This window comes from Poeciliopsis prolifica, unplaced genomic scaffold (genome assembly GCF_027474105.1).
Source record: "Poeciliopsis prolifica strain line A6 unplaced genomic scaffold, Auburn_PproV2 SCAFFOLD008, whole genome shotgun sequence".
In the NCBI taxonomy this organism is placed as follows: domain Eukaryota; kingdom Metazoa; phylum Chordata; class Actinopteri; order Cyprinodontiformes; family Poeciliidae; genus Poeciliopsis; species Poeciliopsis prolifica.
The window spans coordinates 2,694,667-2,709,914 of record NW_026562383.1 but is presented as its reverse complement, the minus strand read 5'-3'; the positions used below and the strand labels follow the sequence as shown (position 1 = coordinate 2,709,914).

General features: G+C 40.6%; 1 protein-coding gene and 1 pseudogene across 1 annotated transcript; both read left to right on the top strand.

Annotated features, from left to right (window-relative positions):
- Window positions 1–1,448: 1,448 nt before the first annotated feature.
- On the top strand, window positions 1,449–5,497 carry LOC129361849 (complement factor H-related protein 2-like). Its single transcript, XM_055032999.1, has 6 exons — window positions 1,449–1,578; window positions 1,689–1,871; window positions 3,121–3,300; window positions 3,402–3,593; window positions 5,170–5,198; window positions 5,310–5,497. Exons 1-6 carry the CDS (start codon window positions 1,521–1,523, stop codon window positions 5,337–5,339), a joined length of 672 nt encoding a protein of 223 aa, XP_054888974.1. The 5' UTR covers window positions 1,449–1,520; the 3' UTR covers window positions 5,340–5,497.
- Window positions 5,498–7,408: 1,911 nt separating this feature from the next.
- LOC129361846 (microfibril-associated glycoprotein 4-like) lies at window positions 7,409–13,652 on the top strand (annotated as a pseudogene).
- The last annotated feature ends 1,596 nt before the right edge of the window (window positions 13,653–15,248 follow it).

Below are 15,248 nucleotides of genomic sequence, written 5' to 3'. Positions count from 1 at the left end.
TCCCGCTTTCTTTCACGTAATATTGACTATTTTCTTCACGTGGCCTTGACACTCCGCCCTGTGAACACAACTGATCTCGCCGCTCTTTGCCAGCTGTTTGTTCAGAACCAGTGTGTTGGCACAAACCTGTGCACCTGAAATTTACCATGGTTTTCTTCTTATGCAACACCCAGCTTGAGAGGTGAAAGGTGACGCCCCCAAGGGGAGGAGGAGGTGTGGGGCAAAATGTTGGCCATCCCAGGGAATCGTGTTGAGGCATAAACTGTTATCTTCAATCAGGGTGTAAATGTAAAACCCAATAAATAAGAAGGGCAACAGCAGCGTTGGGCTTGATATGTTTGTCTGTAAACTGACTATTTTGTCAGGGGGGCATGAGTGATGCTTAAGACCAGTTTAAAACTTGAGTGGAAGGAAAACATTTGGTAGAAAAACCATATGCAAGAAAAAGGAATAACTGCAATCTTTTTATTATTATTATTTGTCATAAGTCCTTTACTAATCAGCACTGCAGTGTAGATTTTTAAAAAAATCTCACCATAAGAATGTTTAACTTGAAAACTGTTTTAAATTTACTAAAAGTTCTCAATTCAAAACTGGATATTCCATATATTCCAAAATATAGGATGTATGAAATCATAACTATTAAATGTGGCAGGAGCAGTAGCAATAATTCATGATTTTCTATTTTAACTCAAATAAAAAAATTTCTGCTGAATAACTTTGTTTTAATTTTCCCTCTAAATAACACATAACACTCTAATATCGTACCCTTGTATAGAGTATTTTTACTTCCAACTGAGACCAAGCCAAGCGTCGCTCTTATAAATTTGAGGCAACACCGCCGCCTACTGGAGCCACAGTGAACTACTTGTTCTATTCAAACAACCTGTTGAAAGGCTCAACTTGATGCAGGCAAATCTGTTGACTTTACTACGTGTTTCTCCTGCTACATCCCAAACCAACGACTGTGAATACAATCTGATATGGCAAAAAATAAATAAATAAAAATAAAACGGAACACACAAAGATGCAGTGAACATGAATCCCTGACTGTTCCTGGAACTGGTTGTTTGTTTCTAAACCGTTCTGTTGGTTCTGTTGAGCAGTGTGGCCCTGACCTCTGAACGCAATTATTGTGAAACTTGGTGTCCTAATAAATACATTTGAGCTCTTTGATTGAATCCAAGTATCATCCAGCTGGTTTTAGAGCTGGATGATGGCATAACTAACCCCCATGTGGAGATGATGTGACCCTGTATTTTATGGGGGGGAAAGGGGGTTGTGTGTGTGACTAATTTAGAAATATTTAAAGAAAAAAAAAGGTACATCTTTTTTTTTTCATTATTATTGATTACATGTGCTTTCTGTCGTAGCAAATTTGTTTGCGCTGTTTTGGCAGCACTACTGTTTACTCCCAATTTGCCAACTTTGGAAATCTGCCCTGAATAATCATTAACTGCTTCTGTCCGGAGCTGGGATTTTGTTCCGCTCCACAGAGGAGCTTTGTTATTCCTGACAAAATGTGTGTGAGGTATCTGGGACTTGTGCTTCTGGCTTGGCTTCCTGGCCTTCTGCAAGGTGAGAACGTTTCCCTGAGCTACCCATTCATTTTGATCATCCACTTCTTGTTAATAAAAAAAAAGAACAATTTACTGACTGATTTGTGTATATGTGTGTCTTTCTTTCAGCTCAAATGCATTGTAGTCCTCCACAGCTCACTCGTGGCTATTTTGTCCCACAGCAGGAAAAATATAATCATGGACAAACGTTGACTTATAGCTGTGACACTGGATTTAAGCCGGTGGTGGAGGGCTGGTGGGCAAAAAGCACATGCCAGAACGGCGACTGGACTCACACCCCTAACTGCACAGGTGAGTTACAGGGCTTCTCCAGCAGACGTCTGGATTTCATTGAACTGAAGATCCGTGTTTGCAGGCAGCGTTCTGAACAGCAGTACTATTTGCAGTGTCACGGGTCGTTTATCAAATGTCCTTTAGCTGCAGCCAGAGGAGAACTGCAAACGACTTGAAAGTGTCGCGCATGCGCAGTACACGGCGCAATAACGTCACGCGTAGAGCGGGGACCCGATGTTCGCGCTTCTTCTCGTAAGGCTAATGGCGGATCGCCTCTTTCGACTTTAACAGCTGCTGTCCGGCCGGAGCCAGGCGCAGTTACAACTCAGTACTCGTCACCGTCCGCCGTGGTGGTTGTTTCTCTTCCCGCTTGAGCGCATGAAGAAAGACGCGGACATTTTGAGAGCACTCGTTTTCCGTCTGAAAGCAGGACTTCCGTCTTTATTTTCCCAAGACTTGAAAAGCTCGAGCTCAAACATTCACCGCACTTTCACAAACCAAACTCCTCGCGCTCAAAACTCGTCACTTCTCGCCTCTCTGCTCTCTCCAGAAAGTCCAGTCAGACCAAAAGCCCGGGCCGCGGACCGGTACCGGGCCGAGCAAGAAATAAAATGTTTCCGTTTTATGTATTATTTGAACCTCCACATCTCAGCTGTTTGGGATTCCCCTCTGTGCTTACGTCACTGCGCTTTTTGATTGGCTACGTGTCACATTCAGAAAACCCAATACCTGCGATTAAAGGGCCGAGACAATCCAACATGTCGAATACGCCAGATGTCGAATAAGATTGTCCTACGGTGAAAATTGGGGAAATTTTTAAAAAATTATTCCATGTGAACTCGGCTTTAGCCGACATGCCAACATAAAGAACGGTCGGCGGTGATAAAAAGGTTGAGGACCATTGACAGGACTCCAGTCATTGTCCCCCTCCAGGAAGGTGTTGTAGCTAAGTAGAACCACAAACCAGATTTAAATGATAAATGGTAAAATAAGGAATTTTACTCCATTAAATTAGAAATTGATTTTTTAAATTATAAAAACAATACACTAGTAAAATTGAAAAATGTAATTCCATAAAATAAGCTAAACTAAATTGGGTGCTGAATTTCCTAACAGTCATTTAATCAACAATATATTTATATTTCTTTATCTACTCCTTATACTGACAGCCTTAGATCCTCTCAATACAAAGCAAAATATTAAGTCACCATCATGCAGACTGTGGCTGGTATCTTCAAACTAATTATCTAACTCCTACCTTTCTCAGATATTAGCTCCTGCCTTCCACTTGCTTTTGAAAATGGGAAGTACGAAAACGCACAGAGGGGTTTTTATAATAACCAAGAGACGACCAAGATCATCTGTGACGATGGGTTTGACACGAAACTCCGCTCTGGCAGTATTCAGTGCTCAAACGGAACATGGTTTCCCCTGCCTGTTTGTGAGAGTGAGTCCATCAGATATTTGAGCTGAAATATTAATGGGACACAAGCAAGAACCAATACAAGTTTTTGTGTTTGTCCTAAAGATAGCACTTTCATTTTACAGGAAACATTAATGCATGCGATAAGCCTGGTGAAATCCCCCATGCCGTTATCATCAATCAGGAACTCAAGGAGGTTTACAGTCATAACTCTCGCCTAGAGTATCAATGTGAAAATGGATACACTGCAGGTCAAGCAAATTACGGAGGAGCTATCACTTGCCAAGACGGATCCTGGACTGAACCACAATCATGCAGTAAGTGGACAAAGACACTGCAGCCAACACATTCTGTTGCAGGTGTGAAACATGTTGGAGCTGCAATGAGACCATCAGGTCAAAACTAAACGGCATTTTAAAAGCTGCAGAAAGAGTTTGGTTGGTGTTCACACCACTGGAGCCATGATTCATCAATCCTGCTTTCTCTTTGTTTAAAAACACCGCACTGAATTTAAACCGCAACCCGTGATGAGCTTCAGTGTTCAACACCGCTTACATTAAGTTAACTTAATGAAATCAGCTAACTGACTCACTGAATTAAATCAAACGTGTAATAAGATGTTGGTGTGTAAAGCATTCCTTTTAAATCAGTGATATAATCATATTTTAGCAAATGAACACAAAGTGTTGTTATGGTTACCGCTCTCCACAAGGTTTAGTATGACTGCAGGAGTTTTAAGTGTAATCACCGTTACAGATTGATTTGTTACAGGAACTACAGAATGATGGCTTTCAGTTTTGTCAGTGGAGCCTTTCTCTCTTGCACTCATGAGAAAGCAGCTGAGAAAGACGTCAGCTGGTGCTCCTGCAGTGAAAGTCCTTCTCGGCATCAGGATGTAATTTGAACAGCCTGGCTGTCGCAGAGCAGAAATGGACAGAAGAAAATAGAAGGTTTCAAAAATGTACATTCTTGAGTGAAACTTTTCAGGTCACTTGATTGAACCACTACATTACTCTCCTTCACAACTTAAGATGTGAAGGAGAGAGATGATTGGAACAACAAAAACTGGGAATGCTCAGCTATTTGGAAAAGAAGGCGACAGGTTTCTGGGTCTGATCTCGTCCCAGTTCTGGTGGCTGAAATGACTGGAAATGGAAGTGACTGGATCAAACCCAGAGAGGAACAATGTAGAGTCTGCTTGGTTTGTAGTCATTACAGCTACATCAAGCAATCAGGCCCAAAATCTAGTTTATATACATTATGCTAGTTACGTGAATAAAATGTGATATTTTGCTCATATAATTTTTTTTCTAAACAGTTTGATCTTTTGTTTCTTTAAAGTTCCTGCAGTTTGACGCTGTGTGTTGGATCTGAGTAGAGTCAATGTTGACCAAACTTTACAGATCAGCATAGAGGATGGAGAGACAAAATTGATTGAGTGTAGTTGGTGGGGGGACAAGTGGATGCTTGCCACGTGCTCAAATGGAAAAATAGAAGCAACACAGTGTGAGTAACATGATACATTAATTTTATTTCCAGGTAATCTATAATGTGTCTAACAGGCAGGATGTAATGGTTTTTAGTGAAAAGGCTTTAAACAGGAAAACCAAAGTAAAACATTGCTCTCAATGTTAAATTCAATTTCAGTCTAGTTTCAGGGAAGAAGTTGACTTGGCAATTCATTGATTCACCTGATCTAAAAACAACAACATGAATCCAAGAGAAGTTTTAATAAAGCAGCTTTTTAATTTACAAACATTTTTAAAATGACTCAGTTCCTTCTTCATTTTGATGTGGAATTCAAAAAACATACAATCCATCAATGTTTTGATGAATTTATTGGCACCTCAAAAATCCAACATTTATAAATGACCTTTGTTTGTGTGTTTCTAGGTTGCTCTCGCAGCGACGAGATTCAGCAAGTAAGTGTTATTTTTGGACAAATCTGTCCAATAATCACATCATTCTGAGACAGTTTGTCTGCTGAAATGTTAATCACTCCTAAATCCAATTTATTTGCTGTGTCTTGTTAGAATGCTTGCAAATTTACCGAAACGCTGTAAGATCTCCTGGCTTTGGATTCATCCACCGCAAACAGAGAATGAAGTGACATCAGAAACACCTGGAAGGAAACTTTTTCTTTTTTCATTGACATTCTGCTGTTTGTTGACAGTAAATATAAAATGCTTGACTTTGTCTAAAATAAAATATTTCGACAAGATTTCAATCAAAGGGGTCCTTTGTTTTGTTCACCCTCACACTGTGTTAAAACTGGTTTTCGACTCTATTGTATGTGAGATCTGGTGCTGTTCATGGAAGCTGGAGCCGATCCTGTGACCCTGATCAGGCTTTAAATATGACTCTGTGTGCTTCGGCGGGAAAAATGAGTATGGACGATGTGCAACACACAGGGGCGCCACTATAGGGGGGTTTGGCTGTTTGGAGTCACCAATGACATCTACCAGTGAAACTTTAAGGAAGACGGAAATAAACGGATAACAACAAAATAATGATCTGATGTGGCGCCCCCTGTGGTGACCTTGGAAGGCTCAGTTTCTCCTGGATGTTTTCATAAACAGGATGCTCTGCTCCCTCTGCCCGTTCCCTCCCAACAGGACTCCTGTGGTCCTGAATCAGACTCTGCTGAGGCTGATGAACACTCCATCACTTGGGAGAGGCTATCGAAGTCAGTGTTTACACACACACACACACACACACACACACACACACACACACGCACACACACACACACACACACACACACACGCACGCACGCACACACATACACACACACACACACATATGGACATACAGGACAGATCAAAAGTTTGGACACAACCTTCTCATTCAATGGGTTTCCTTTATTTTCATGACTATTTATGAGGCAATAAAGCCAACTTTAACCTGACAGGTCACACCTGTGAAGTGAAAACCGTTTCAGGTGACGACCTCTTGAAGCTCATCAAGAATGCAAAGTGTGTGCAAAGCAATAATCACAGCAAAAGGTTGCTACTTTGAAGAAACTACAATACAAGGCATATTTTCAGTTGTTTACACTTTTCTGTTTAGTACATATTTCCACATGTGTTAATTCATAGTTTGATGCCTTCAGTGTGAATCTACAATGTCAATAGTTATGAAAATAAAAGAAACTCATTGAATGAAAAGATGTGTTCAAACTTTTGGTCTATACTGTAGCTATAACCCTCCACTCCATCCTCACCCTTCATGTTGTGATGTCTGTATGTTGCTTTTTGTAATTGAGGTGTTTGGGTTTTTTTTTTAATTCTCACTCTGTCCTCTGAAATTTTAGAATGGAAATTATAAAAGAGTAAATTTCATCAAATGTTTCTTCTGTGTTGTCTGTAAACATTTTGTAAAGGCATCTGAAAGTACAGATCTTGTACTTTCAAAGACAACAGAGAAATGTTATTGCAAAGACCTGGGGAGTATTCACACCATTACTGGTAATAAATTCAGAGTGTGTTCTAGTGTATGTGTGTGTGTGTGTGAGCGTGCGTGCGTGCGTGTGTGCGTGTGTGTGTGTGTGTGAGCGTGCGTGCGTGCGTGTGTGTGTGTGTGAGCGTGCGTGCGTGCGTGTGTGCGTGTGTGTGAGCGTGCGTGCGTGCGTGTGTGCGTGCGTGCGTGTGTGCGTGTGTGTGTGTGTGTGTGTGTGCGTGTGTGTGTGTGTGTGTGTGTGTGTGTGTGTTTGCCTCTTCAACATGTTGAGTCAAACCAAAGTTTTGAGGTGTATCGCAGCTCTTTTGCCACTTTGTTTTTGGAGTCATAAATATGGATGTTGAAGTCTCCACCAGATTTAGAGTCATAATTAATGCATGTAACAAGTAAGAGTTCACTAAAGTCATTCAAAAAAACTTTCCACATATTTTGGGATTTCATAGCTGCTCTAGGCATTCATTGAAGTTAATTACCAGATTATAAGATATAAAGTCTATCAGTGTCCGTTAGTAGTTTGGTGTTTTTCTAAAGTCAGTTCATCTGCAGTGTTTGGTGTTTGTTCAATCCCGACCTCTGATCACTGCAGTCCAGGAAACCAGCTTCACATGCAGACAGTAAACATTCTGATAGATTTTTGCTGATCTGATTTGTTTGCCACAGGGAAAGTTATGCTTTGACACACAGCTGACTATTTCTTCACTTCTTGTTCCAGAGAAATGTTCAGTAATAATTAACTGAGCTCGGTCCCTGACTCTTCACTCTCTGGGTGATTTTTGATTCCTGACAACATGGAGGTGAGGTGTCTTCAATTTGCTCTTCTGCTTTGGGTTCCTGGACTGCTGCAAGGTAAGAATAATCAACATCTGATACGGCATATTTCTGAAGTTGTGTCTGATTTTTGCCTGTTGTGGACGATCAGCTCAAGGTTCACAGCCTTGCAGCGCTCCGAGCCTGGATGCAGGTCTTTTCCTCCCGGTGCAGGAATCATATCCTCATGGAACAAAGATCAGTTATTCCTGCAATGAGGGATACAAAGCACAAGGAGGAGGCTGGTGGGGAACAAGCATGTGTCTCGATGGTTTATGGTTTGGTATGCCAGTCTGTATTGGTAAGTGTTTCATTTATTCACTGAAAAGATTTTCTTTAAGTACTTTTATGCATTTTAGTTTAAGACTGAACAGTAAACAGAACCTTGGTCGGATTTCTCATCTTCTTGTGCTGCTTTGAAACTGAATCTGTGACTTTTGGTATTTTTTATCAAAAAGCTTATGCATTTAATTTTCTCCTTTTACAGAAAGTAGTCCTACATGCCGCGCGCCTCCAAGAATATCCAATGCTACCATAATAAATGTGGATTTTCAGAATGCATTTGTTCAAGACACAGAACTGGTGTATCAGTGTAAGGATGGATATACAACAAAGGAAGGAGCCACCAAGAAGTCTGTCTTTTGTAGAGCTGGAGTTTGGACAAACGTCCCAACATGTGGTCGGTGGAGAGCATTCAGACATATACAGAACCTGCCAAGAATATTTAGAACCCAAACATTTTAACATTTTGTCCAGTTAAAATTACAAACTCCAAGTTTGCGAAACCAAGGCATTATAGTGTGTAACTGTTACGTAGGTTTAAAAGGATACAACGTCTTTAAATCTCATAACGGAAAAAAAAGACCTAAAAAGTGCAGTTTGTATTTAATCTTCTTTGATTAAATGTAGTAAAACCAGTTTTCTAATCCTCATTGCAAAACTTTTGGCTGATTTGTTTGCATTCACACATGAACTTCTGGGACATCCTGTTCTTCATCAGCTCAGGGTTTGATACGATGTTGGCCCGGCCTCTGACTTTTCACAGTCTGTGAGAGTGATGATGGGAATTTCTGATCATTCTGTCAGACGTGCATTTGGGGGCTGCGCTTATGACGCCCTGGGCTTTTGCCCATGTTGCCCGTGTCAGAAACCGGCTACGGTTGGCTCCGTAAAACTTACCAGGCGTTTATAACGTCCACAACATGTAAACATTGATATCTCAAAACGAAAGCATGCGGTGTAAATCAAAGTTTTGGTATTTTGGCAATTACATATGGTAAAGTTGTTCAGAAAAACAAAAAATACCACATTAAAGAAAGGACAAAGATTTGCATGTTAAAAAAACATCTGTGGCTGATGTCAGTTGTTCTGATGTTATTTATTGTGTTGTTAAATTAAGTCACATTTAGTTTCAAAAGTAACTGTTTTAAATCACGTTACAATGCCACTGCCCTTCATTTTGCACTTTGCATTTCCTTTAAATATTCAAAGTAAGTTGTGTTCGCTAAAGAGAAAATTTCAAAGTAGAAAACAAAACCTGCGTGAAATGAATATTTGATGTTTTATTCAACACTGTGAGAACGAACAAACATGAAAGCCTCCTTCTGCTCTGTTTGTTTCAGCTCGAGCTGCCGGCCCAGGATCCCCAGACACTCAGACTACTTTCGTATCCAGTAAATAAGCACATTGTTTTCTTCATTTATATTGAATGTATTTATCTAGAATGTAATTAAAACAATCATCTAAGTAATTCAGGCATTATGAGCGTGCAACATGCAAAGCTGAGTCAGACAGAGAGATGAAGTGTTGATCTAAGGAAGTCGACTTTAACAGTTTTATGAAACTCTATTCTTCCTTTTCAGTCGATAATTGTGGAGACATCCCTCATGTTCAAAACGGAGTTGTTGTGGAACAGACTCAACAGTATTTGAAATACGAGTGTCAGAGCTTTTACAAAATGGTGGGTCTTGAGACAGTGGTGTGTTACAGAGGTGGCATTTGGTCCAAAGTCCCCAAATGTAAAGGTAAAAGGAAAATAACACTGAAACTGTTTTATAAAAAAAATAGACATAAAGAAAAATGTTTTCTTCTTTTTTGCAGAGAACTTCTGTCATCTGAACACTGCAGAGTATCCTGACCTAATAAATACTGGCGATGTATTTATCATGAATGGAGAAACAGTCAAACCAGAATGTGTTGATAAATGGATGACTAAATATCACGCTGTGGTTCGATGCATTGAGGGGAAACTCAGTGTTTCCAGATGTAAGTGTCATTGTTTGTGGTTATAATGTGAGAAAATCTATAGGAGTTCTAGGGCTATGAATACTTTTGCAAGCCAGTAAATGTTTACACGTTCAACACGTCAGAATTGAAGGACTGGTTCACTGAAAGGTCTCTGCAGACCTTGATGACAGACTGAGCAACGTTACAGCAGGAAAACATCTCAGACATGCAGGACCCTGCAGGGCTAAACTTAACCACAGTTGAAGCAGACATTGAAACAGCAAAGCATAGAAATTCAAGTGTTTTTTTATTGAAATTTTTTTCCGCTCTTTTTCAGGTTGCAGCTGGATGCAACTTGTGAGTATTAGTGTGTTACTTAAAGATGTTTTTGTTGCTCACATGCTCAGGTATTTCCAAGTACCCCTGATAAAATGGTGTTATTTTTGTGTATTTATTTGTATAAAACATCTGAAGCAGTTAATTTTTTTTTACTCTCTTTACTGTAACCAGCATGGATGCTGAGGCGCCATTGAAGATCTGACTGTCTTGGGCTGAGCTGATGGACTGAGAGCAAATGGAAACATGAACCCATTTGAAACAACTTGAGATTGAATGCGTTGCTCACCACCAGGCTGGATGTTTTCATTATGTTCTGCCACTATAGCATGTTCTGTATTTAGATTGTTCCAGTAGCATTTCTATAGTTATGCGTTTCAACCAGAGAATTGTAGAAACCTCTGTCTGAGTTCGTCTCTGTGGCCTGCAACAGCTACTCAATAAAACATTTGGACTTCAATGAGAGTCATGACCACACCTGTAGAGTTTTGGTTTGGAGAACTTGGGGCATTTGTAACCGCCCGCTATGGGTGGGGGTAACGACAGAACAGGGGGGTATTTAATGTAATAACCTCACCATGTGGGTATTACATTAAGAACTGAGAGTGGGGGTGCATCTTGTGGGGAGCTCATGCTGCCCCCCACAAGATGCCCTGGGCGGTTGCCCATGTCAGAATCCTCCACTGTTCGTGGGAGTCAACTGTACGACACTGGAATCAGAACCACAATCACTGGAAATAAGGCATAATCATAATCTATTTTTTCCATTAGGAATATTAATTACCTGATTACCAGATACCAACCGTATCTGTTCGATATTATCTGATAGATATTTGTGGATCTGATTTGTTTCCCACTGAAACTGATCCTTTGACAAAAAGTTGACAATTTCTTCACTTCTTTTTTCAGAGAAAATGTTCAGTAACATTTCAAGCTTGTTTTAATCACAGTGCTTTGCAAAAACTAAAAAGTTAGTTGGGTAACTTTTTTTTCTACATACTTGTTGAAACTGACAATATGACATGAGAGATAATATGTAGATATTTCTGGATCTTTACAGAACTCTGTGCTGGTTTTTCATGACACACATAGATAATGACGGGACAATCAACCAATGACAACATTCCAGGTTTCCGTCCGGTCTGAAGCGTTATCGGTGTGCAGCAGCAGCAGCAGCTGCTCGGTCATTTTAATCTGTCGGTGATAAAAGCAGGTGAGAACCCCCAGACTGTCGTTAGATTCCTGCAGCAGAACTCAGAAAAACTTCATCACAGTTTACATCCCAGCAGCAGCACCACTCTGGCTATGAAGGTGAGCTCAGCACGTTCAACTCTGCATGTTCCTTGGTAGCTGAGACATTCTCTGGAGACACCAGGTTCTCCGAGGAAACGTTCTCTTTTTTACTTTGGAGCTTCATGATGCGACGTAACGTTTTCCTCTGCTGCAGCTGCTGTCGGCTCTTCTCCTCCTGCTGGTTCCTCTGTTGGCCAGCAGTCAACAGGACTGCAGCGTCTTTTCTCGTCAGAATCCCAGCAGTCCCAGTGGAGTTTACACCATCTATCCCACCGGACCCACATCTGGTGTCCAGGTACTTTCACACCTGTTCAAATTATAAACTCACCATATTAAGGTTTCTTATTATTCCCAGAAAGCTGTTCATGTTGATCAGCTTCCCGTCCATCAAACAGTCCAAATGACAGACAGACGCCAGACCAGCATGAACCAGTCAGGCTGAGATTTCAGTTTGTGTGTCTGCAGGTTTACTGTGACATGGACTCACATGGAGGAAAATGGACCGTGAGTATCTGGACTCAGATCACGCTCTGGCTTATCGATCGTATAAATGTTCGCCATGTTCTTCATGTTGGTGACCTTCCAAAAAAAAAATAATACATTTGGTGCTTACAGAATAATGATCCTTAAGTTTTAATCATCCAAAATCTGTTTTTCTTTGGTATAGCGATAGAAAGCAATGCTGTGCTTCCTAGGAATATAAGAGGCAGGAAATACAAAGAAAACAGCACAGGTCCAAGAATCAAGCCCTGTGGGATTCCTGTTATGATCTGAACCACTGCAGTGTTAATGATGCTCCCAGTGGGGTACATAGATAATGACTGTATCAGTTAAAAGGATGATATAAATGTGATTTCAAAGCTGTTAGGAGTGTAGATTATGTGCCCTGAAGTCATTTAAAACCTCTAGTCCTGCACTTGCATCCAAACAGGTTTTCAGTCACCTTGGGGGAAACTTTCCCAAGAATATTTTGACAAAATGGGAACTTGGAGAGGAATCAAGTTAAAATTTGATGTTTCAAACTGAGATGATGTAGCAGCCCAGAATCCTCTCCATCAAATCTCACTGATAAACCTGAGCTGGGTTCAGATGGTTCATCACCTTTTCTTCCCCCCAGGTCTTCCAGAGAAGGATGGACGGGACGGTAAACTTCTACAGGAACTGGAATGACTGCAAGTTGGGCTTCGGTAACGCAAATGGAGAGTACTGGCTTGGTGAGACCCGAATTGGAAACACCAACTTGACTGTGAACGGGAAAGCACACTGCAGCGTCTAACAGATCCCCACAGTAAAAGTTTTTCATGTCAGTCAGAAGAATCTAATTCTGTCTCAGTAAATAAAAAAATAATCCAATGACTTCTAGGGGCAGGGAGGCATAAAAACGTCTCATTTATGTGTTAAATTAGAACAATATAAGACATGATGTTGTGCTTCTCATAAAAAGAACAACAATGACTTGAAAAACTTTGTAACTCTTCTTCCAGGTCTGGAGAACATCTACGCCCTCACTCAGCAGACACAGTATGAGATGGTAGTGGACATGGAGGACTTTGAAGGGAACAAGGTGTACGGTCGTTACGCCTCGTTCAGTGTGGGTCCCGAGTCCGATGGGTATCGTCTGCAAGTGGATGGTTTCGTCGATGGAGGAGCAGGTGGGTTTCAGAACCAGCTGTCAGTCAGCAAGTGACAAACATCTAACGGTGAGGAGAAGCACCTCAGAGAGAGCTCTGGAAAACCTACATGACTATCATCTTCATCTTCACTGCAACTTCAGAGCTGCAAGATTATACTATTTAGGTTGAGCTGTGTTTTACTTTTGACTTAAATAAAAAGTTTCCAGTATAGTCAAGTAGATAAAAGTTATTAAAACCTCTAGATAAAAAACAACATTTCTCTGATTTAAATATTTTTCTGCAGGAAACGTTCTGGCATCTTTAGGTGGAAATCAGTGGCAGACTTTTGACCGTTATCAGCACGCCGGGCCGGAAAACTGTGCAAAGTTATTTCTGGGAGCTTTCTGGTACTGGAGGTGCTACTACGGAAACCAAACGGGGTCTACATCTGGGGCGCTAATGGATCAAAATATGAGTTTGGAGTAATCTGGTACCACTGGAAGGCCTCGCAGAATCAGCACACCTATTCCCTGAAGGCCATCAGCATGAAGATCCGCCCCGTTTCATAAATCAGCAGCTGAAAACTCCAGCAGGAAGCTGCCGTGTCCAACACAAATATTTGGCAATAAACACTGAACAGATCATCTCTTGTGTGTTCTCTTTGTGTCCAACTTCCCTTAAGATGTTTACCTTCTCATTTAAAAACCTCTACTGGACAAAAACACAGCACAGAAAGTATAAAAACCTCAGACAATATTAATAGTAATGACTTTTAGTACCACTCTTTCTTTTGCGCAACATGAATAAATCTCAGATCATGTTTTAAAAGCTCTAACTCACTTCTTTAATAGAACTACTCAGTCAGAGATTACAAATCTCCTTAGTGAAAGGAATGTCACTATTCAGTTCTGTACCTAATAGTTATACTACTGAAATAAAACAATTTTTCATAAGCAAGTATTTTCCACTGATTCCTCTGCATTTTTATAAAAACTGACTTCCAGTGTAGAAAAACACAGCGGCTCCAAGTCAGTTTGCAGATGTGATTGACACACATTCACCTCAGCAGCGAAGTGAAAAATCAACTTTACCTATCATGGACAATAAAGTATAAATCTGTTTTGTTTTTCTACCGAACTATTTATTGTCTCATTTATAATATTTCAAAAATGAAATGCTGCTCCTGACTGACTTCTGAAAGTTATTTGTCAGCATATGACAGCTCCGTTTTCACTAAGACTGGATCAACTTAATAAGCTGATGACATCCATAGTTAGAGATGCCATTAAAATTAGCAGAGCTGTTTTGAAGAAGGGTCAGAAAAGTCAGGTGAGCGGGTTGGAGTCCGGTGAGCCGGACGCACAGCTCCTTGGACGTCACATGGCCAACACTTTGTGCCAGTGGGACGAAGCAGTGAACTGGACAGCAGCAAGGTGGACAAGCTGGCGGAGCGCCTCGCGCCATTTCTTTGCACTCCTGCCAGTGGCTCCGTTTTCATTACAAATGTGCACAAAACATTTTTGATACTCAACTAATGAAAAAAAATAAAACGCAATTTTGCAATTGCAGCGTTTATGTTAAAGTAAAGCAATCAAAATCACATGTAAATAAGTTTGTTCATCCAATATGTCACTGGAAAACATGCCACACCAACAGATATGTGTGTTTCTCATGACATGCTTTGATTAAAGTGATTTCTAGTCAGTAACTCCAATAGCTAAAAATGTCATTTATACTAGGTGAGTCTTTCTCACATGAGAAAGTGTTCTTGAAGAAGTTTCATAACTTAGACGTTGATGTAAACATAGCGCAACTGCAGCTCATTGTGGCTCATTGCTATATTAATGTAGCAGCCATGTAGCCTGATGTAAAACCATTTTGCTAGAAAATGCCGAACACTGAGAAGTTTTCATTCCTGTCATCCAGTGGCGTGCCAGTCAGGGCCTTCTGTAGACGTCCACTATGCCTGAGCAACACACACACAGTGCAGGATGATTTAAAAACTATGCGACACACCAAGTCACAGGCATCCAATAGCATGCACTGCCCCTTCTGCCCCACAGAGAATTAACCCATTTAAAGTTAAAACTCAGTTTCACACAAATACAAAGACGTGGGTATAAGTGTTTGACAGTTGAGCTTCACCTTTCAAGGCCGCCATTAAGCTACTTTTCTATTAGCAGCTCCACAAATCGTTACCAAGAGACATGAAAACATTCCTTTATCTTGACTTTTTTT

What these genes read in the sequence shown, in the direction of transcription:
- LOC129361849 (XM_055032999.1), top strand. Translation starts at nt 1,521, where the DNA reads ATGTGTGTGAGGTATCTGGGACTTGTGCTTCTGGCTTGGCTTCCTGGC. An exon ending in GCTTCCTGGCCTTCTGCAAG is followed by an intron (nt 1,579 to 1,688) that starts GTGAGAACGTTT and finishes TCTTTCTTTCAG; the next exon opens with CTCAAATGCATTGTAGTCCT. An exon ending in GACTGAACCACAATCATGCA is followed by an intron (nt 3,594 to 5,169) that starts GTAAGTGGACAA and finishes GTGTGTTTCTAG; the next exon opens with GTTGCTCTCGCAGCGACGAG.